Below are 22,891 nucleotides of genomic sequence, written 5' to 3' on the forward strand. Positions count from 1 at the left end.
GAGTCATCACCCACAGTTGGGTGGGTCGCATCTCTGTGGAAACACTCAAAGAATTACAATCTAATCAACATTAATATGTCTGCCCACACAAGATTACGTCAAAGATAATGGCGTTTTGGGGGACATAACACATTCAAACTGGTGCAAAGACCTTCCACAGAACCTCCCTGTATAACTGCACTTCTAATTCTCACTTGCACTGAGAAGTCTGATTGGTTCCATGTTTGGTTAAATCCTCACATGGAGCACTATTCTCTGGGTACTCATTTTCCAGAAGCTCAGAATTTTCCAAACCGTCAATTTCTGTTTTCTTTGTACCCAGGAGTTCAGTTTTCAGTTTATTCCTTTCCTCTCTTATTTTACTATAAGCTGCAAGGAGAAGCCAGCCTGCACTTTCCACATTTAGTTTGGAAATTTCCTCAGCTAAATATCCAAGCTTGTCACTTTCAAATTCTGCCTTCCATCTGACACTAGAACTCAATTTTATCAAATTCTCTGCCACTTTCAAACAAGGACCACCTTTCTTCTAGTTTGCAATGACACATTCATCATTTCTCTGTAAAGCTTCCTCAGAAGTACTTTTAGCACCCATATTTCTATCAACAGTCTCTTCAAAGCAATCTAGGCCTTTTCTATCAAGCCCCTCACAGTTCTTCCAGGATCTCCCCCTTATCTATTTATAAAGCCTTTCTAGCATTTTTGGTATTTTCAATCTCAGCACCCCACTCTTGGTACCAAAATCTGTTTTAGTCTGCTGCAGCTTCTGAAATGCAGATGCCATAAAATGAGCTGGCTTTTAACAAGGGGAATTTATTAGTTTACAAACTTACAGTTCTGAGGCCATGAAAATGTCCAAATGAAGGCATCATTAAGATGATACTTTGTTCCTTCTTTCAGACAGGCTGCTGGCTATCCTGTACCTGTATGTCAGATGACAAGGCACATGGTGGTGTCTGCTGGTCTCTCCCTTCTCTTCCGGGTGTTGTTGCTTTCAGCTTCTGGCTTCCATGACTTTCTCTCTCAGCTTCTGTGGCTTTCTCTGTCTCTCTCTCTCTCTGAATTTCTTCCTCTTCCTCTTACTCCAGTAAGAGGATTAAGACCCACTTGAGGCACAACTCAAATGAAATAACCTAATCAAAAAATTCCATCTACAATAGGTTCACACCCACAGGAGTGTATCAACTCTAAGAACTCTATAAAGCCTCCAAACCATCACACTATTCCTCACCCCCACCCCCTGTATTACCTAATATTTTCATTTTGCCTTAGTGTGGTACGTTTCAAAATGAACTAATGTTATTTTAATTATATTATTAACAAAAGTCCATAGTTTGGATGAGGATTCAACTTTGTGTTGTGCAGTAAAAATGTTTCATTCTGGTAATATATATACAACATAAGATTTCCTATTTTAACCACTTTCAGGAACACAATTCATTGGTGTTAATTTACATTCACAATGTTGTGCTACCATCAACACCACCCATTGCGAAGACTTTTCCATCTTATTTGTTCAGCTGATGTTAATATTTGTTTAGCAAGTGCCTCGTGTACATTATCTCTAGTTTTTGTAACAGCCCTGTGAGCTAGATTTATTATCTATATATTTTACAGTTGAGGACTTTGGGGCCAATGAGTTTCAGTCAACATTGAAGGTTACAACACCTTTAAGTGGTATAGCTAGGACTGGAATCTACATATGTCAGATGTAGAAACAGATTTTTCTCCCACATTACGTTGTTTCTTTCCCAGGGTCTCCAAGTAGGACTTTTCTAAGGGAAGGGTGCAGCAGGAAGTAGAAGAGTCGTGGTATTTTTAGTGGCCGGGGGAGGCTGAGAGTGGGAGTGCCACCAGGATAGCCAGCCTCTTTTGTAACCTGGAGCTCTCCACAGTGATGATGGGGGGAGCAGCAGGGTGGGGTGATGTGGTGTGGGGGTGGCTATGGACAAAAGGGAGAGTGTGTGAGCTTTGCAATCACATGGCAGGGATCGGTCCTGCATCTCTGAAATGGGTTAAATCCCACTTTGAAGTCCTGTTAGTATGAAATGAGATGGTGTTGGGGCTCAGTAACCACAGCAGTTGCAATTGTTTCCTTTGATGCCCCACCTGGCCTCACTGCACCTGTTGGAGCTTATGTCCTAGTGTCTTTTGCATTTGTCCCTTATTACCTAGAGTGTGGGCCATGATAGTAGCCTCTTAGCTTTTTCGTGATGTGCCTCTAAACTATACCTCATTTATTCTGTTAATCTTAAACACATCTCTTGTGCTCCAAAATCTCAACAACTCCGCAAAATGTACCAAATTAAGTCCAGATTCCTCTGGCAGCATTTAAAGCCTTCTCAAATATACTCCAGCCTTTCATGAACTTTCTCTAACCCTGACTCTCCTTGCTCGCCTCTGAAACCCATGTTCCAATCCAGTCATATTATGGATCAACACTGTGGATACTCTTTACCTGTTTGGAATGCTTTCCTCTATTCATCCTACATAATACCTCCTATCTCCCCCACCTCAGGACCTCCAGACCATTTTCTTGCTAACTTCCCTGTGAGGTTCTGCCCCTTATTACATGTATTTGTAGAGTGTAAGTCCCTTGAGATTAGGAAACTGCTGTCTTCATTTCCATATCCCTCGCTCATAGGAGGTAGTCAGAAATGGTTCTTGCAATCAAACAACTGCCTCACACTCTCCCTCTATTTTCTAGGTTAGCCCCAGAAGCTCCTGGAGCTCCTGTAATAAGAATTTGGTGGGAAAGTATAAACTGTGGATGGCCATCACCTCCATTTTCCTAGGTCTCGTTATAGTGATCATCATAAGCTTATGTCTTATTGGAGGTAAGAGTTTTTAAACGTGAGTAAGTTGGCACATTTTAAGAACTTGTTTAAAGCTTATGACATATTGAAATGGAGGGTGGATTTATTGCTATTTCATTATTTATAACATGAATTTGAGACTGGTTTGGAATATGTAGTATGGGTGGGAGATATAAATGAATCTTGACTTTTGTTTTATTTTGGTTGGTTGGTTGTTTTGTAAACTCTGGAAGAAGTCAGCAGACCAGAGTTTTAGTTCTAAACTCTACCCATTGGACCTTGGAGATATTTCTTAAATTTTTATCATACTTAAACACTAATTTATATTTTATTACACCTTCTATACCTGCTTGGTTGAGATTTTTTCTTAAAAAAATTTTTTAGTTGAAATTTTTACTGTACTTTATCTGTTATATCTGTTATATTGTTACAATGACAAAATGAAGATTAATGTATTTGAAATAGTTTTTAAAAAAACTTGATAAAACCCTGTATGCCATTATTATTTTACCTTATTTTAGAAATAAATTTTTTTATAATTGTGTTGTATATGTGTATAAATCAAATACTTTTATTGTGCTGGCTATACACTTTACATATATCTCATTTTATGAATGTAAAAATTATACACAGTTACCCATAAAGTGCATCCACATTATTAACGTTTTGTTATTTTTTCTTATAGTCTTTAACTTATCTACATTTTTTAACATAATTTGAGATCAGATCTTTTTTTTACAATTTTGTGGCCTTCCTTTAGGATTTTAATGTCATATTGAGATCATTTTGAAAAGTCATTAAAAATTCTTTGTGAATATCATTTTTTATGACTGCATGATTTAGTCCTTCAAACCATTTGTTGAACTTCTTGTTTTTAGTCTTTTAGATGGTTATCAACTTTTTATGGTTATTGTATTATTAAGGTTTTTATGATGCATACATATAGCACCTTACAGTGTGTTCCGGTTTGCTAATGCTGCCATTATGCAAAGTACCAGAAATGGATTGGCTTTTATAAAGGGGGCTTATTTGGCTACAAATTTACAGTATAAAGGCCACGAAAATGCCCAAATCAAGGCATCAACATGAGTATACCTTCACCAAAGGAAGGCCAATGGTGTCCGGAAAACCTCTGTTAGCTGGGAAGCACGTGGCTGGCATCTGCTGATCCTCAGTTGTGTTCCGGCTCCTGTCTCAGTTTCTGTGCGTTCTTCAAAATGTTGCTCTTGGGGCGTTTTGTCTTCTCTTAGCTGTTCCAGAGCAAACACTGGGCTAGCATCTCCAAAGTGTCAACAAAAGTCTGCTTTCAGTGGTCATCTCCAGAATGTCTTTCTCAGCTGCTCTGAGGTCCTTCTGTGTGTGAGCTCTTTTTATAGGACTCTAGTGATTAAATCAAGACCTACCCTGATTGGGGGGGCCCATATTTCCATGGAATAATTTAATCAAACGTTTCACCCACAGTTGATTGAGTGACATCTCCATGGAAACAACCAAAAGATTCCAACCTAATCAATACGAATATGTCTGTCCACAAAATTGCATTAAAGAATATGGCTTTTGGCGGGACATAACATATCCAAACTAGCACACAGTGGGTAATCATTTGAATTTCAAAATAGAAAGAAGAAAATTAGTTTTATTTGTATGTGTGGTGTTGATGCTGGAGGGGGGTTCCTATGGAACTGGGTAGTCCTGAGGGAGAGCCAGTCTCCCTGAGGGTTTGACTCTCAGTAGTGGGGGGCACCTGAGTGGCTTGAGAAGGAGTCTGGGAAGTTTTCCCCAGGAACCACATTTGTTTTTCCCTCCTCCCAAGCCCTTAATCTCCTGTTTCAGGGCTTGATCATCCTCAAAGAATAGGAAAACTGTGATGACATGTGCCAACCCCCAGCATGTTTCTCAAGCACAGGCACTGTGTTTACTTGCGAGGCATAGTTAGGTGAGTAGTTGATTCTTTGAGGCCATAGGCTCACTTCAGGTAGGAAGAAGTTAGCAAGAGGCACCACACCTCCTTCATCAGGCTGAGGACAATCATTTGATGTCAACATTGATGCTTCCTCTTCATGTCACCTCCCACATGTGAGTGTTGAAACTAAATTTGAGTCACATGATCCTGTCCTATCACAGCTTCTTGGTGCTATCCTGAAAGGTGGCTGATTTGTCTGTCTGGGGCCTGTAACAAAGGATGATTCAGCCAATCTAGCTGATTTAATATTCAGGAATTCTAAAGCATAAGACCCAATAGCTACCTTCCGTTCTCAAAAAGTCCTTCTCTCTCAACTCATAAAGAACAACCTGCAGATGAAGGTATTCCATTTCCCCCCCAACAGTTTCTCAGGAATACATGAAAGTTCATAGGAAGATATAAGGGCAGGATTTTTTAACATTTGTGGTACAAACATTTCCAATTTGATTGTAAATTTGTGTTTTAAAATATGTTAACATTGTTAGAAAGATTTAGTGTGTGTGTATATATATGTGTATATATATATTTTTTAATTAGGGAAATACTTTCATTTTACTCTGCAGTTCAGCGCTGGCAGGCCATGTGGAAAGTCGTGGTAGACAGCAGGGGAGTGCAGTAGGTTTTTCAAAAAAGGTGCGGGGACAGGGCTCCCTTCTGCCAGCCCCAGCCCCACTGGGAGCAGCTCTGTAGTCACTTCTGGGATGGCAGTCTGCAATAATCAGCCACTACATAATTGCCAAACCCATTGATATGAATCATTTATTTGCAGAACATCTGAGCACCTCCTTGAAACTGCGGAAAACATTGCTCCCTGGGAGAAGGGCAGTGCTGGGAGAGTCAAGGGCAGTGCTGGATTTGTCAAGAAGCTAAGGTTCCTCATGAACTGTATATGCCTCCTGCTTTCCCTCTTCCCAACCCCTTAATTGCCTGTCTCAAGGCTCTGCAGCCGCCAGCCTGGGGCTCAGAGGGTGGTGGATTGTTAATAAGTGTCCAGTTTAGTTGGCGTAGATATAGCAGAAGACAGGAAATGCACGCCAGAATGGAAAGGGTAACTAGGAGGGGACAGTGGAGTACCAAGGGCAGGGTGTTTGGTGGGGAGGATTGTGTCACTGGCAATGTAAGAATTGTGAGCCTATGGTGATAATATAACACCGAACAACTTGCAATCAGTTTTATTATTGTTGTTAACTCTAAACAGATGGTGCATCCAGTTTCACGGGGCTTTCCACCACTCTGCCCATTGTCGATGTGAAGACAAATTCAGGATTCTGGGTTCAGCTTAGGGAATTGAGGGAGGGGTTGCCTGCCCAGTGTGGAGGAGAGATTAGCACTCCATCAGGTTCATAGTAGACACTGAAATCCTTTTAAAAATGGCAATTTTACGGGCAGAACCTGGGGAATCCTGTTGAGTCTGGAGGCCTGGTTTTGTCCCAGTTCTTCAGGGAAAAGATATTAGTGGATTTTCTCCTTCTCACTAAGGAATTATGAACTCTTTGGTATAACGGGAAACCTTCAAAAGGCTGTTTTGTCCTGCTTCCTTGAAGTCATTTTCTTTTTGGATTATTTGGAGAACCAGCTAAGTGTCCTCAGGGGTTTTGCTTTTTATGGTAATTTGCCCCATTCTGAGTGTGGAGAGACCTTGAGTAACATCTGAAGAATGAAACCCTGCCTTGGTTTGGTCAAAAGATTCTAAATGTTGCTAAAACCAACTGTGGCATGCAAGGAGATGCTTAGAAATATGATTTAAGGGTGATTTAACTCTGTGGGGACCCGTATCTGCTATTCCCCAGCATTAAAGATTCTGCCTGACCCCTTTTCTATCTTAACCTACAGGTCCTTCTGTGAGTAGGAGATGTAAGCTGTGGTGCCGAGATGTAAGCAGGGACTTCCAAGTGACACAGTGTTGAGTGGATTTGTTTTGCCTTTGAGTCGGGAATTGGAGCCACATCTTACGAGGTCACATGGTCCTGACTGGCAGGTTTCACAGGGCAGGTTTCCCATGCTGTAGGGTGACTCATGGGAAAATCCACGGCAGATAGCGTGAGCAAGCTCTAAGCTACCCAAGGTCTTTGGGGTCAGGAACACAGTAGCAACTCTGTAGTCTCAGTCTTTGAAATTTTTTTCCCGTTTTCACATATGTGTTCCTCTTTCTCTCCAGTCTTTGATGTTTCTCCACTTCACCAAGACTTACTTCTTCACTGGTGCTTTCCAAAGCCTCCCCTCCAGCTTTTTCCAAACTGTGGACCCTCAGGAACCCTGATCTCTCTCCAGTCATCCTCAGGTGTTTCCCAATTTAGGCTTCTTTAAGAAGATGCTAACATCTTCTCTCCTTCCAAACAATCTTCCCTCAGAATTATGTGCTGCTTTATTTAGATATATTAAATTTTATTAGATATATTTTTCTCTCTCTCCTTTCACTGGCAAACTTCTTGAAAGAGAAGCCTGCATTTGCATGTCACCTTTTCCTCACTCCTAAACCATTCGTATCCATTTTTTACTTCCCAAATTTTACTTCCTGAGGTCACCAGCAATTTCTTGGTCATGAAATCCAATGGCCTTTCTCCCACCTCCTGCCTTATTTGCAGCTTTCAGCTCTGTCGACTGCACTGTACTTTCCTGGGTCAGCAGAACTCCTGGATCTTAGGTGTCTTTTGCTATTTTAGCCTTTTGCCTCCACAGCATGGGTGCCTGAGGCTTGTTCTCAACCTCCTTGCTTACCTCAGTCTTCTTTATTTCCCTTGGAGAGCTCATTCACTCCCAGGGCAGTGGCCATCCCCTCAAGGAGGTGACTCCTAGATCTACATCTACACACTTTTCCTGAGTTTTAGTCCTTCTCTTTGCTCGAGATCTCTACCTGGACATAACCGTCATCATCTCAATCATTATCCATGTGAAACTACAATCCATTTGGATCCCCTTCTCTAATTAGCTCATCCTTTATAGTTTCACAGAGAATCATGGCACCAAGGTTTAGTCCAGCTCTGTCAACATCTGCTTGTATAAGTTGAGGCAAGTTTGTTAATCCTCTGGGCCTCAGTTTCCATATTTGCACAAAAGTAAATAATTTCTGAGTTTGAGTCCATAAATATACCCTGGCTCTGTGACTTACTAGCTTGTTGATTATGCATTTCCTCTAGGCTTCAATGTCTTCATTTAAAAATGGGAACAATAATACTTTAACTCATAGGGTTGATTTGAGGATTACATGAGAATAATGACTATAAAGTGCTTAGTGGAGTGTCTTAATACAGTAGCCATTATTCTTCCTGTTACCCAGGCTTGATGTTTTGAAACTATTTTTGATTTCTTCTTTTCCCTCTTATTTAGGTTATGACCAAATCTTAGCAATCCTTCCTTGGTAATGTCTTGAAATTGACTTTCATCACTGAGTGCCTCCTTTGTGCAAGGCACTGCTCTGGGTACATTACATGTGGTTGATTCTCATTCTGCAATACAGGCATTAATATTCCTATTGAGGAAACAGCCACAGAGATTTAAGTGAGTTGCTCAAGGTCACACAGCTAATAAGTAGCTGAGCTGGGGTTCAAACTAAGTCTGGCTGACTTTAAAACTCGCTCTGTTCCCATGATCCTGGGCTTTCTCATTCATCCCTTCCTGTTCCCATAGCTGTCAGTAAAAATTGGTCTCCCACCATCTTAAGTCTAATGGCCTCTCTGTCTCCCATCTCTCTTGGTTCCATTTCCTCCCATACCTCATCACCAGATTAACCTCCCCAAGTGCCAGCCTCCACCTCCCTCCTAGGAGACATGTAACACCTGGTACTAAAAGCCTCCTTCTCTGGCCTTAGTTCTTATACTCCAGCTGAAGAGCTGGTTTCATTTTACTCCAGTGTACCTTGTATGTTTTTGTGAGTTTTTTTTTTTTTTTTTAATTGTGAAATCACTTTAATTTCTCACAATAGTGGCTTTCAAGCCTGTTCCAAAAGAGCTCTCTTCCTATTCCTGGACAGTATGTCAGGCAGATCCCATAGCTTTTCAGTTGCTTACAGTTTTTAGTGAACAATCTCAATCTATTTAAAAATTTTTTTATTGTGGTAATATATATGTAGTATAAAATTTGCCGTTTAAACTTTCATACGTGTTCTGGTTTGCTAATGCTGCCATTATGCAAATACCAGAAATGGATTGGCTTTTACAGAGGGGGTTTATTTGGTTACTAATTTACAGTCCTAAGACCATAAAGGTGTCCAAACTAAGGCATCAACAAGAGGATATCTTCACTGAAGAAAGACTGATGGCTTCCGGAACACCTCTGTTAGCTGTGAAGGCGCGTGGCTGGCATCTGCTGATCCTTTGCTCCCAGATCGTGTTGCTTTCAGCTTTTGATTCCAGTGGCTTTCTCTCTGTGTGTCTGGGAGCCCTCTCTTAGCTTCTCTGGGGAAAACTGTGGGCTTCATTTCTTAGCATCTCTGAATGTCCTGTCTGTATCTCCAAGCGTCAGCAAGCATCGGGGTCTGTGTTGGCTCTTAGTTTCTCTCTTAAATACTCAGTGAACTAATCAAGACTCACCCTGAATGGATGGGGCCACATCTCCATGGAAATAATTCAATCAGAGGTTCCACCCTAATCAACAGACTGATAAATCTGCCCCCACAAGATTGCATTAAAGAACATGGCTTTCTGGGGGACATAATATATCCAAATAGGCACAATGTGTACAACTCAGTGGCATTAGTTACGTGCACAATGTTGTGCTACCATTACCATCCATTACCAAAGCCCTTTCATCACCCCAAACAGAAACTGTACCAATTGGGCAACGACTCCCCCATTCCTAACGTACTTTCTGTCTCTATGAATTTGCTTATTCTAGATGTTTCATATAAGTGGAATCAAAACAATGTTTGTCCTTACGGGTCTGCACTGTTTCACTTTGTGAGTTTTTCTTTTCTTTTTTTTTCTTTTAAACATGTTTTCTCTACATGGAAAGTGCTACCCAGATTAAGTCTCATTAGTGACGTGAAAACTCCCCTGACTGGCCAAGTCTAATATTTTGTTTTTGTTATTATTTTAACAAATGCGACTAGATAGTCAGGTCTTTGTACAGATTCATTATTTGGATAATTCAAGATAAGTCTGTCATTAGAACTATTATTGGAGACCTCTTTTCAAACTTGGCATCTCTTCTTGGTGTCCTTGAGTTTAGCAGTTAGTTGAATCCTGTATACACCATTTGGTGTCCTCTTGTTTTCTCAGGTGTTGATATATGCTATTATAATCTGTGGTGGTGGGACATAGAACTCAAAGATGTCCACTGCAGTATTATTCATAAACAGTAGAAAATGGAAAACTCTCAATGTCAGATTTAGGAGAATGGGTGAGCCTTTTATGAACATTAGGCAGTTATTAGAATAATATTTGCAAGGAATTACAAATACATGGTGAATGGCTTTTGATATCTTAAACAACAACAAAAGAATCAAGACAAATTAAAATCATGGAGAAAACAACCAAAGCAGGATACAAATTATCTACTCATTAAGACCTCAACTATGTAATATAAAATGTATGGAAAAACTCTGGATTAAAGAATTATTAGCATTTTTATTGCTTTGGTACAATTTCCTATACTTTCTAATTTTTTTGCAATGAGTGTATAACTTATCAGACAAAATGTAATGACTTACAACAAATAAGGATGCAGGGATAATGTCCTATATTGAGGATTCCCAAGACCTCTCCTAAGTTCAGTGATTCACTAGGAATATTCACAGGACTCAGCATAGAGTCTTAGTTAAAGCTATGATTTATTATAGCAAAAGGATATAAAGCAAATCAGCAAAGGGAAAAGGTGGACAGGGTGAAGTGTGGAGGAAACCAGGCACAAGCTTCCAAAAAGTCCTCTCCCAGTGGAGTCACACTTAACTCTTCCAGCAACAGATGTGACACTATGTGTGAAATGTTACCTACCAGGAAAGCTCACTAGAGACTAAATGTCCAGGGTTGTATTGGGGCTGGTCACGTAGGCACTCTCTGCCTAGCACATACCAAGATTGTAGATTCCCAGAGGAAAGCAGGTGTTGCATAAGCCACATTGTTTGAACAAACAGTTTAGGCTCCTGAGCCACTCTTCTTTTGTTGTTGTTGTTGAGATATATTCATATACCATACAATCATCCATGATGTACAGTCATCTGTTCACAGTACCATCATGTAGTTGTGCATTCATCACCCCAATCTATTTTTGAACATTTTCCTTATACCAGAAAGAATCAGAATAAGAATAGAAAATACAAATAAAAAAGAACACCCAAATCATCCCCCCCATCCCACCCTATTTTTCATTTAGTTTTTGTCCCCATATATCTGCTCATCCATCCATACACTGGATAACGGGAGTATGATCCACAAGGTTTTCACAATCACACTGTTACCCATTGTAAGCTACATTGTTAAACAATCAGAGTCAAGGCTACTGGGTTGCAGTTTGTTAGTTTCAGTATTTACTTCTAGCTATTCCAATACATTAAAACCTAAAAAGTGTAATCTAAATAGTGCATAAGAATGTCCACCAGAGTGACCTCTCGACCCCATTGGAAATCTCTCAGCCACTGAAGCTTTATTTCATTTCATTTCGCATCCCGCTTTTGGTCAAGAAGATGTTCTCAATCCCACGATGCTGGGTCTAGATTCATCCCTGGGAGTCATATCCTGCGTATATCCCCTGGGAGTCAGGTCCCAGGTAGGGAGGAGGGCAGTGAGATCACTTGCCAAGGCTGAGCCACTCTTTTAGTTTATGGTGGGAACCCTCTTGGAATCCAAGTTCCCAGATGTCAGCCAAGGGCCAGCTTTGCAAGCAGGTCTTTCTAAGGCTAGCAGTCTCAGGCCTGGTGTGCTAACTTTTTTCAGCACACCCCCTTGCTCCCTAATGCTGCACTTTTCCAGATTTCCTCATGGAATAAGTATCAGGATTCTTATGTCTTTTCACCTGCTCTTTCATCATAAACACTGAATTTATTCCACTATGGTTTTCTTGAAGTCCAGGAAAAGAGGCAGATTGCTGTTATGTTTGGAGCATAGGATTTGAGGGAAAGATCTGCGGCAACCTTATCCACCCACGCCTTTCTCAGGGGCAGGGAGGTGGTCCCCTGTGTGGGCCCAGCTGGTGAGGCTGGTGTGGAGCCAGGGAGAATAATTAGTAGCACTGGTGCCAGCTTCTAGCTCCCAGCTCCTGACTTTGTATGTTTTGCCTTTAACACTGTTTAAAAATCAGTTAGCTAACAGTCATTAGAACACAAGCAGCAGCACAGGACTCATTGTTCCAAGACTGTAATTACTGTGTGCCCTCGGCCCCCGAGACCTGCTTGGTTTCCCTTCTGCAAATATTGGGTTAACCTTCTCCTGTGGGACACATTCCAGAGGAGTGACTTCACAGTCTCCACAGACTTCACTCCGCCGTCTTCCCTGGGAGACTGGAGATAGGGGCTCACATGCTCATTTTCCAGTCCCACCTTTGATCTGTTCGGTGATGTCACTTCCTCACCATGGCTCTTGGATAGCACAGAACTGGAGTGTGATGCAGTGCAGTGACTTGCTCCCACTCCCTGTCCCCCATCAGTCATTGTCCGCGTCCTCAGTACTGTAGCCCAGCACCTCCCTTGACACCTGTGTACGTAGCTAAGCTGCAGGTTCAGTTTCACAATGAAGTTCATGTTCTTTGCACGCCTTCCAGCCTGCCTTCCTCTCAGCCTGTATGCAGTAGAATCTGGACCCCTTAAAGCATAAAACAATCAAACAAAAATTTTATCATGGTAGTGACAAGCTTCCTGTTATCATTTCGTCTTATTGAGAGGAGAAAACATTTCTGTTTTTAAAAAAATAAGCATTATTTTTAGTTGCCAAGAGATGGAAACAACCCAAATGTCCTTCAACAGATGAGTGGATAAAGAAAATGTGGCATATACACACAATGGAATACTACACGGCAGTAAGAAGGAACGATCTCGTGAAACATGACAACGTGGATGAACCTTGAAGACATAATGCTGAGCGAAATAAGCCAGGCACAAAAAGAGAAATATTATATGCTTCCACTAATGTGAACTTTGAAAAATGTAAAACAAATGGTTTATAATGTAGAATGTAGGGGAACTAGCAATAGAGAGCAATTAAGGAAGGGGGAACAATAATCCAAGAAGAACAGATAAGCTATTTAACGTTCTGTAGATGCCCAGGAATGACTATGGTCTGTTAATTTCTGATGGATATAGTAGGAACAAGTTCACAGAAATGTTGCTATATTAGGTAACTTTCTTGGGGTAAAGTACAAACATGTTGGAAGTAAAGCAGTTACCTTAGGTTAGTTGTCTTTTTCTTACTCCCTTGTTATGGTCTCTTTGAAATGCTCTTTTATTGTATGTTTGTTTTCTTCTTAACTTTTTTTTCATACAGTTGATTTAAAAAAGAAGGGAAAGTTAAAAAAAAAAAAAGAAAAACAAGGAAAAAAAAAGATGTAGTGCCCCCTTGAGGAGCCTGTGGAGAATGCAGGGGTATTCGCCTACCCCACCTCCATGGTTGCTAACATGACCACAGACATAGGGGACTGGTGGTTTGATGGGTTGAGCCCTCTACCATAGGCTTTACCCTTGGGAAGATGGTTGCTGCAAAGGAGAGGCTAGGCCTCCCTATAATTGTGCCAAAGAGCCTCCTCCCGAATGCCTCTTTGTTGCTCAGATGTGGCCCTCTCTCTCTAGCTAAGCCAACTTGAAAGATGACATCACTGCCCTCCCCCCTGCGTGGAATCAGACACCCGGGGGAGTGAATCTCCCTGGCAACGTGGAATATGACTCCCAGAGAGGAACGTAGACCTGGCATCGTGGGACGGAGAACATCTTCTTGACCAAAAGGGGGATGTGAAAGGAAATGAAATAAGCTTCAGTGGCAGAGAGATTCCAAAAGGAGCCGAGAGGTCACTCTGGTGGGCACTCTTACGCACAATTTAGACAACCCTTTTTAGGTTCTAAAGAATTGGGGTAGCTGGTGGTGGATACCTGAAACTATCAAACTACAACCCAGAACCCATGAATCTCAAAGACAATTGTATAAAAATGTAGCTTATGAGGGGTGACAATGGGATTGGGAAAGCCATAAGGACCACACTCCACTTTGTCTAGTTTATGGATGGATGAGTAGAAAAATAGGGGAAGGAAACAAACAGACAAAGGTACCCAGTGTTCTTTTTTACTTCAATTGCTCTTTTTCACTTTAATTATTATTCTTGTTATTTTTGTGTGTGTGCTAATGAAGGTGTCAGGGATTGATTTAGGTGATGAATGTACAACTATGTAATGGTACTGTGAACAATCGAATGTACAATTTGTTTTGTATGACTGAGTGGTATGTGAATATATCTCAATAAAATGAAGATAAAAATAAGCATTATTTTTAGAGTGGGTTTAGATTTATAGAAAAATTGCACAGAAAGTAGAGAGAGCTCCCAAATACTGCCCCCCCATATAGTTTCCTCTATTATGAACATCTTGCATTATGGTGGTACCTTTGTTACAATTGATGAACCAATATGGACACGTCATTAGTAATTAAAGCCCATAGTTTGCATTAGGGTTCACGCTCTGTGATGTATTGTTCTGGGGGTTTTGACAAATGTACAATGTTATGTATCTGCCATTATGGTATCATACAGAATTGTTTCATTGACCTAAAAATGCCCTACACTCCACCTCTTCATCCCTGCCATGCCACCCCCAAACTGGCAGCCACCGATCTTTTTACTGCCTCTATCATTTTGCCTTTTTCAGAATGTCATACAGTTGGAATCATACAGTATGTAGCCTTTTCAGACTGGCATCTCTTACTTAGCAATATGCATTTAGGGTTCCACCATGTTTTTTGTGGCTCAATAGTTCATTTCTTTTTATCAGTGAATAACATTGCATTGTATGGAAACATTTCTGTTTATTCTTGGCTTACCATGTCCAGATTCTACCCTTGAGGAATGGGCATCATTTTTTTTTTTTTTGAAGTGTAGCAGCCAGCAAAAAAATAAATTTATTATTTTATGTGTGTTTAACTTTATTTTTGTCCCCCCCCCCCACTCTTTTTAGCAACTTACATTGATGAAGATGAAAATGAAATACTTGAATTATCGTCAAATAAAACATTCTTGGTCATGGTGAAGATTCCAGAAGAATGTGTTACTGAGGAGGAGTTGCTTAACCTGCTTACTAAGAGGGTAATTATGTCTATGTCTAATTATGTTTACTGAGTTTTTCTCATCAAAATATGAGTTGGCATAGAGCTATAGAGTAAGTAGCTTCAGTCTTGGGCTCCTTATCTGGATTTGGGCAGAAACTGATCCTTAGAAATCTATTTCCTGTAGTGTGAAAGCCAGAGGGAGGAGCCCTGGTCTCTGGCTAAATGCATCCTGGCTGATGATGTTCTATTTACTCACCCTTGCTTATATTTGATTTGACCTGTAGTATTTGTTGAGGGTCTACAATGTGCTGGATGACACTCCAGGTGGCAGGCCCATATAGTCTGTGCCCCAAATGGACTCACAGTCTAAGTAAAGGAAACAACTGAATGATTATAAGACAGTGTGATGTATTCTACCATTGAGATACACACAATGTTCTATGGAAGTACAGAGGAGGGGCATCTAAATTCCCTGAGGTGGGGATGGAAGCTTGGAGGGCCTCCTGGAGGAGGTGATACTCAGATTGAATCTTAAAAGTTGAGATAGGAGTGTTCTAGATAAAAGAGCGTGACACGTTAGTGGATCTGCAAAGGGTGTGGTGGGGACCTGCTGAAGAGTTAGGCTGAAGAGAAAGGTGGGGGTCAGATCATAAGGCACTGAAAGATTTTACTGGGGATTGACAAGGTCAGATTTTCATCTTAGCCTGGCTGTCTGATGGTGGAGCAAGACTGGAGGCAGTGAGCTCAGTTTGAAGGCTACCACGATAGTCTGGTTGAGAAATGACGGGGACCTGAATGAGAGCAGTGCCAGGGAGGATAAGGAAGATTTAAGTGAGGTTTAGGAGGTCCTCTCAATTCCACAGGACTTAGTGAGTGATTGAATTTGGGGGTGAGGGAGAGCGTGACTCCAGGCTCCTGGTTGGGGGGCTGGGGAATGGATGGTGGTATCATTCGTGAGGTGGGGAATGCGGGAGAATGAGCCCTTTGTGACACGTGGGGCCCTGCAGCCAGGCCACGAGGATTGGTTGGGGTGTTCTTGGTCATCTCATCAGCATCTGAGCGGCTCACGGCCAGACCCAGAGAATGTTTTGGGAAGAAAATTCTGAACAAGGCCAGCCTGCCGCCCACTAGACTTTCCTCTAGTTGATAGGTCCAGTGGAGTGAGCCTTCTTTATTTGGCTTCCATTTGGTTCCTACAAAAACTCCTCAACAAGGCAATTTCATTTGGTCACCCCAATGTGAGTTTCTAGGTACCCAAGAGCAGGACCTTTGATTTCTCCTGTTCTTATGAGTCTGGACCCTGCAATGATTATTCTGCGCTTCTCTTCTTCCATCTCCTCCTTATTTATATCTTATCTGAAGTTCTTTTCCTCCTTTCCGTTGACCTGCTTTCCAGAGCAAGTTACTGAGTGAATAGTCCCTTGCTACTTTCCTCTTCTTTTTCAGTTGAGGGGTTTTGCAATTTCTAGGCAGAAATGTTACCTGCTACAGACGGGACATTCTATGCCAAAAGGAAAGAAATGCTAATTATTCACCGTGGAGCCATGTCTCTTGCAAAGAGCCAGGCATGAGCAGATTTTCCAGGGTTTTTTTTGTTTTTTTTTTGAATCTCATCCTTGTGTAATGACAAGGGATCAGGGAATCATAATGGTATGGGGCAAGTAACAGGCCTCTTTGAGCAAGTTCCATCTCTGATAAATGAAAATAGCTGTACCTGTATACCTCACAGATGCACATGAGATTGCACATAAAGAACTTTGAAAAACATTTTTTTTGAAGAATTATCTGATTTACAGATGAAGTAAGGCACAGTGAGGCGAGAAGTTTCCTGCCTCCTGCTCCCCAACCAAATATGTTAAGGCACAGAAATGAAGAACTCAAGAGATTTTACTGTCTTATAATCAGGTCAAGAGCCCCTTCCTTCCACTTAGGCCAGCTTCCACAAGTTTCTGGATATGGAAGGTAAATTGAAAAATTATGTTCTTTTCCTTATTTGCTTTTCTAAATACAGTTTACCTAGTTCCTTTTATGTCTCACTGTCAAATTTTTCTTCTCTCAAGATTGAAACTGTTACTCTGCTTAATTCAACCTGTTAGCTATGTGATATAATACCTCTTCCCTTCCTTAATTCAGGAGTTAACGATGGCACCTCTGATAGCCTAGGGAAGACATCTCCCTTACTCTGGAAGCTGGTTTCTAATTAGCCATGGTGTCAGACACTGGTCATCAGCTCCCCGGGATCCCAGGCCTTGTAAGCACAGTGTGGGAGACACCAAAGAAGGGGTGAGGGGCCCCTGTTTGATCCTCTTGGGGCCCAAAGTAGACAGTATGATTAACAACCCCCACATATTTAAATATGTCCTAATTATAGGAGGGGAGCATGCCACCAATGAGAATCTTAGAATGGCACTGTAAGTTATCTAGTTCAGCACTTCATCAATTAACCAGTTAAATTTTTTTCTGAGAACCTACTATGTGCAAGGAAGGAAGGGAGGGAGGGAGGGAAGGAGGGACAGAGGGAAGGGAGGAAGGAAGGACAGACAAGATGCCTGCCATAAGAAGCTCAATCTAAAAGGAAGGCAGGCACATTATTATTATTAATTTTTTTTAGTGCTTGAAAAAAAATCCCCTCTATAGCATCCTCCTCTTTCTCACTGTCATTCTGAGCAGTCCTGAGAACACTGCTTTCCTAGTTCCTAAGTTCTATGTGACTCTTGGCCTATTGTCACCATTCTTTTCTGTGGGATCCAAGAATTTTAAGATTGCGGAGGTTTTATTCCAAAGTTCCTATTTTATACTTTTTTATTGTCTTCTTTGATATTCAGAAGGTGACAATTTCCTTTATTGTGTCAGCCTCACAGGGTAGTGTAGTGAAATGTGAAGAACCTGGGGTTCTAGGATTGAATTTTGGCTTCACCACTTGCTAGCAGAGTGACCTTGGGCAGGTTGCTAAACCTCTCTGAACCTTGTTTTTTTATCAGTTAAAAGGGAAAATTTATTATTGCCTGTTATGTGTGGTTCTTATAAAATCCCCACAGTAATAAGATTACAGCAGTATGAACAGTAGGTACTCTCATTCCCTGTTATGTCTTTGAGAGATTGAATGGAGAGAAAGGTGGGTTAAGTGGGAATGTGCTGCTGGAAGCACAGCCTGCTCGAGGCTTCATTCAGCATTGGCTGGCAGACAAGATGGGCAGTGTGCTCCTCTGGGCACTGCCACTGGGCATGTTCTGCTGCTGCTACTGGATCAAGTCATGGGCCACTAAGCAGTAATAGGTGCAGCTGGGTGCAGCTGCCTCAGCACGTTGGTACCTTTGGATGCTGGAGAGATTTCCAGAACATCCTCAAGACTGGGGCTTCAGGCTGGGATAGAGGGGCTGGGCATGCTCTCAGAGGCCTGGCCATGGACTCACTCCCACCCTGGAGCTGGGTCCATGTGAGGGAGTGTAACCAAAACCCAGCACAGTCCTCTTGACGTATGCTAGAACCGATCTGCTAGAAGACAGGCCATTTAATCTTCAAGTGTAAACTTAAGAGAAATACAATAAATGACTTCAGCCACATGTCCTGGAGTACTACTAGGTTTGGATTCACATCTCTGAAACGTGAAGAAAAGACTAAGCAAAGCCTGGGAGAAGATATTGGTAGCATAAAAACTGACAGCTAATATCCAGAATATAAAACCAACCACTTCAGATAAATAAGGAAAAGACAGACACCCCTAGTGAAAGTAAGGAAACTAATATCAGAGGTGAGAAATCTCAAATACTTAATAAACACATGAAAAGATGTTCAGCCTCACTAGTAAGCAAGACAATGCAAATTAAAAGATGGGAAATACCATTTTATACTGTTACCATTTAAAAATCTGGTAACACTAAGTGCTGGAAAGGATGCAGGAAATGGAACCCTTATACATTGCTGGGAGGAGGGTGAAATGGGGAGCAATTTGGCATTATTTAGCGTGTACCTACACTTTGACCCTTCCATTCCATTTCTTGGCCTGTACCCAAGGAAAACTCTTGAACACTTGCAAGAAGAGGTACACAAAGGCATTCAAGGATGGTTTTGAGGTTTGCTAATGCTGCCAGAATGCAAAATACCAGAAATGGATTGGCTTTTATAAAGGTGGTTTATTTGGTTACAAATTTATGGTATGAAGGCCATGAAAATGTTCAAATTAAGGTATCAACACAAATATACCTTCACTGAAGGATGGCCAATGGCATCCGGAAAACCTCTGTTAGCTGGGAAGGCACATGACTGGTGTCTGCTTGCTCCCAGGTTGCGTTTCAAAATGGCATTCTCCAAAGTGTCAGCATTAGCTTTCAATGGCAGTCTTCAAAATGTCTCTCTAAGCTGCAGCAGTGAACTTCTATCTGAGCATTTATAGGGCTCCAGTGATTTAATTAAGACCCACACTGAATGGGCAGGGTCACACCTCCTGGAAATAATGTAATCAGAGTTATCACCTACAATTGAGTGTATCATATCTCCATGGAAACAATCCAGTCCAAAGGTTCCAACCTAATCAAGACTAAATACATCTGCCCCCACAAGATTGCATTAATGAACATGGCTTTTTCTGGGGGAACATAATATATCCAAACTGGCACATTCCACCCCATGGATCCCAGAAAAACATGATCTTTCCATATCCCATCACAATATCACAAAAACTTAAATCATTTCAGTAACAGTGGGTAAGTAAACGATCCCATCGAAATCAGTTCCAAGCATGGTCTGTCCTAGTGCAAAATTCCCCTTTGGCTGTGGACCTGTGAAACTCACAACAAGTTATCTACGTCCAATATACAAAAGAGGGACAGTCATAGGATAAACATTCCCATTGCCATAGGGAGAAAGTGAAAGGAAAACAGGGTTCACAGAACTAAAACAATTCCTAAAACCTGCAGGACAATACATTTGATTTTAAAGTCTGAGAGTCATTGATAGAATGACATTTTATCCTTGCGATTTGAGAGAATGGCTGTGCTACCTTTTCCAAAGGCTTATGCAGCAGCCCTTTTCTCTCCAAACGCTGAGGTGAGTGCTCCAACATATCCACACACTGGGGAGACCACCTTCTTCTTGGCCCCACCTGCCTAAAACATTGGGTTGCTACCCAGACTCTGCCTCTCTGGGGCAAAGGCCATCCCCTCTCCAAACAGTGGGGTGGCAGCCAGGCTCTCCCCAATCCCCAGGGAATGTGCTCCACCCTCTCTGGGGCCTGGAGTGGCAGCACTCTTCCTGAACATCAAGGTGGAAGGCCCACCCTTGATCTCTGGGGCAAACTCACCCTTTCCATGTGCATGGGTTGCTCTGCTCTTCTTGCCTGAGATTTCTTGACTCCAGACCTGATTTGCCATGATTCTGTCCTTGAAGAAATTTTTCCTTCAATTTGTTCCTTCTCTGTCCCCTCCAGTCCAGACCGGCAGTGGTTCCTTTTGTACAGATCTCACAAAAAATTTGTTAGCTTGGCATGAAGCATACAAGGGTCAAAACCATCAGATAATAGGACTTTCTGCAAATCCTTTCTGTATAGCTCCGTCTCCAATCTTGGCTTGTACTGAAATAGCAGTTGGCTTCCATGTTTGTTTAAATCCTCACATGGGGCACCATCCTCTGGGTTCTCACTTCCTGGAAGCCCAGAATCTCCCAAGCTATCAATTTCTGATTTCTTTGTATCCAAGAGTTCATTTTTCAGCTTATCCCTCTTCTGTTGCATTTTACTATGAGATGCAAGGGAGAAGCTAGGCTGCATCCTCCACATGTAGTCTGGAGAGCTCCTCAGCTAAGTATCTCAGCTTGCCGCTTTCAAATTCTGCCTTCCATCTGGCACTAGGACACAATTTTGCCAAATTGTTTGCCACTTTAAAACAAAAATCGCCTTTCTTCCACATTCATCATTTCTGTTTAAAGCCTCATCAGAAGTATCTTTAGAGTCCATATTTCTACCAACAGTCTCTTCAGAGCAGTTGAGGCCTTTTCTATCAAGCTCCTTACAATTCTTCCAGAATATTCCCCTTATCCATTTAAAAAGCTGTTCTAACATGTTTGGTATTTGCAAACTGTTTCTGTTGGTCCTTACTAACAGCTATTGAGAAAAAAGCATTTGCCAGCTCAATAGCTACCAGGTACCAGAGGATGTGTTGATTTGTTCAAGCAATGATGCCACATCTGGAACAACAGCTGCAATTGGAGTCACCACTTAGTTAAGCTTATGATAATCTATTGTCATCCTCCAAGACCCATCTGTTTTCTGCACAGGCCAAATAGGAGAGTTGAATGGGGATGTGGTGGGAATCACCACCCTGCATCCTTCAAGTCCTTAAGAGTGGCATTAATCTCTGCAATCCCTCCAGGAATCTGTTGTTGCCCCTGGTTTACTATTTTGCTAGGCAGGGGCAGTTCTAGTGACTTCCATTTGGCCTTTCCTACCATAATAGCCCTCACTCCACAATGTGAGGATTCTGCCAGTTGCTGAGTATGTTTGTTCCAATTGTGCTTTCTGGAACTGGGGAATAACCACAGAATGGGTCCGAGAACTCACTGGACCCACTATGAGATGGACCTGAGCTAAAACTCCATTGATCACCTGACCTGCATAGCCCCTACTCTGACTGGTGAACCACAGTGACATTTTGGGTCTTCTGGAATTAATGTCACTTCTGAACCAGTATCTAATAATCCTTGAAATAGCTGATCATTTCCTTCTTCCCAATGCATAGTCACCCTGGTAAAAGGCTGTAGGTCCCCCTGGGGAAGGCTGGGAGGAAGATTAACAGTATAAATTTTGGGCAGTGTAACAGGGTCCTTCTGCAAGGGTACCCGGCCTTCCCCTTATTCAAGGGGCTCTGGGTCTGTAAACTGTCTCAAGTCTGGGAATTGATTAAGGGGCCATGACTCTGTTTTTGTAATTCAAGTTAGACTTTTGTTCACTTGACCTAGAATTCTACTGCTTATACAGATCAAAGAAGAATTTAGTAGACTGCCCATCTATTTTTTTTAATTCATTTTTATTGAGATATATTCACATACCAAGCAGTCATACAAAACAAAGTGTACATTCAGTTGTTTACAGTGCCATTATATAGTTGTGCATTCATCACCAAAATTATTTTGACATTTTCATTACCACACACACAAAATAATAAGAAAAAAAATTAAAGTGAAAAAGATCAATCAAAGTAAAAAAGAACACTGGGTGCCTTTTTTTTTTTTTTTCCTTCCCCATTTTTCTACTCATCCACCCATAAACTAGACAAAAGGGAGTGTGGTCCATATGGCTTTCCCAATCACATTGTCACCCCTCATAGCTACATTCTTATAAAATTGTCTTCAAGATTCATGGGTTCTGGGTTATAGTTTGATAGCTTCAGGTATTTACTGCTAGCTATTCCAATTCATTAGAACCTAAAAAGGGTTGTCTATATTGTACATAAGAGTGCCCACCAGAGTGACCTCTCAGCTCCTTTTGGAATCTCTCTACCACTGAGGCTTATTTCATTTCCTTTCACATCCCCCTTTTGCTCAAGAAGATGTTCTCCATCCCACGATGTCGGGTGTAGATTCCTTCCTGGGAGTCATATTCCATGCTGCCAGGGAGATTCACTCCCCTGGGTGTCAGATCCCACGTAGAGGGGAGGGCAGTGATTTCACCTGCCCAGTTGGCTTAGCTAGAGAGATATGCCCATCTATTTTACTTCTAGTTACTCCATGATCTGCTAACCAATGCCATAAGTCTCTGCGAGTCAGATTATTTTCATTGCTGCTTTGAGCCTGTTTTCCACTATGGTAGCCATGCCCACCTAGTCTTTGGTGATTAACTGCTGCTGCGTGACTTCTGCCAACTTGGGATCCAATTATCCCTATTGTGTTTAAGGATTCCAGCTCAGTGACAGCAGTTCCCACAGAAATATCTGACCTGAGGAGCGACT

The 22,891-nt window shown here is 41.6% G+C and overlaps 1 protein-coding gene across 1 annotated transcript in view; it reads left to right on the top strand.

Moving 5' to 3' along the window:
* The window catches only part of C1H3orf52 (chromosome 1 C3orf52 homolog), a 56,000-nt gene that overhangs the window by 11,436 nt on the left and 21,673 nt on the right, over positions 1–22,891 (top strand). The window contains exons 2-3 of the mRNA XM_037835329.1: positions 2,705–2,834; positions 14,861–14,988. Coding sequence (XP_037691257.1) covers positions 2,705–2,834; positions 14,861–14,988 — 258 coding nt within the window. The remainder of the gene's footprint in view (positions 1–2,704; positions 2,835–14,860; positions 14,989–22,891) is intronic.

The sequence above is a fragment of the Choloepus didactylus genome, chromosome 1 (assembly GCF_015220235.1).
Source record: "Choloepus didactylus isolate mChoDid1 chromosome 1, mChoDid1.pri, whole genome shotgun sequence".
Classification (NCBI taxonomy): Eukaryota; Metazoa; Chordata; class Mammalia; order Pilosa; family Megalonychidae; genus Choloepus; species Choloepus didactylus.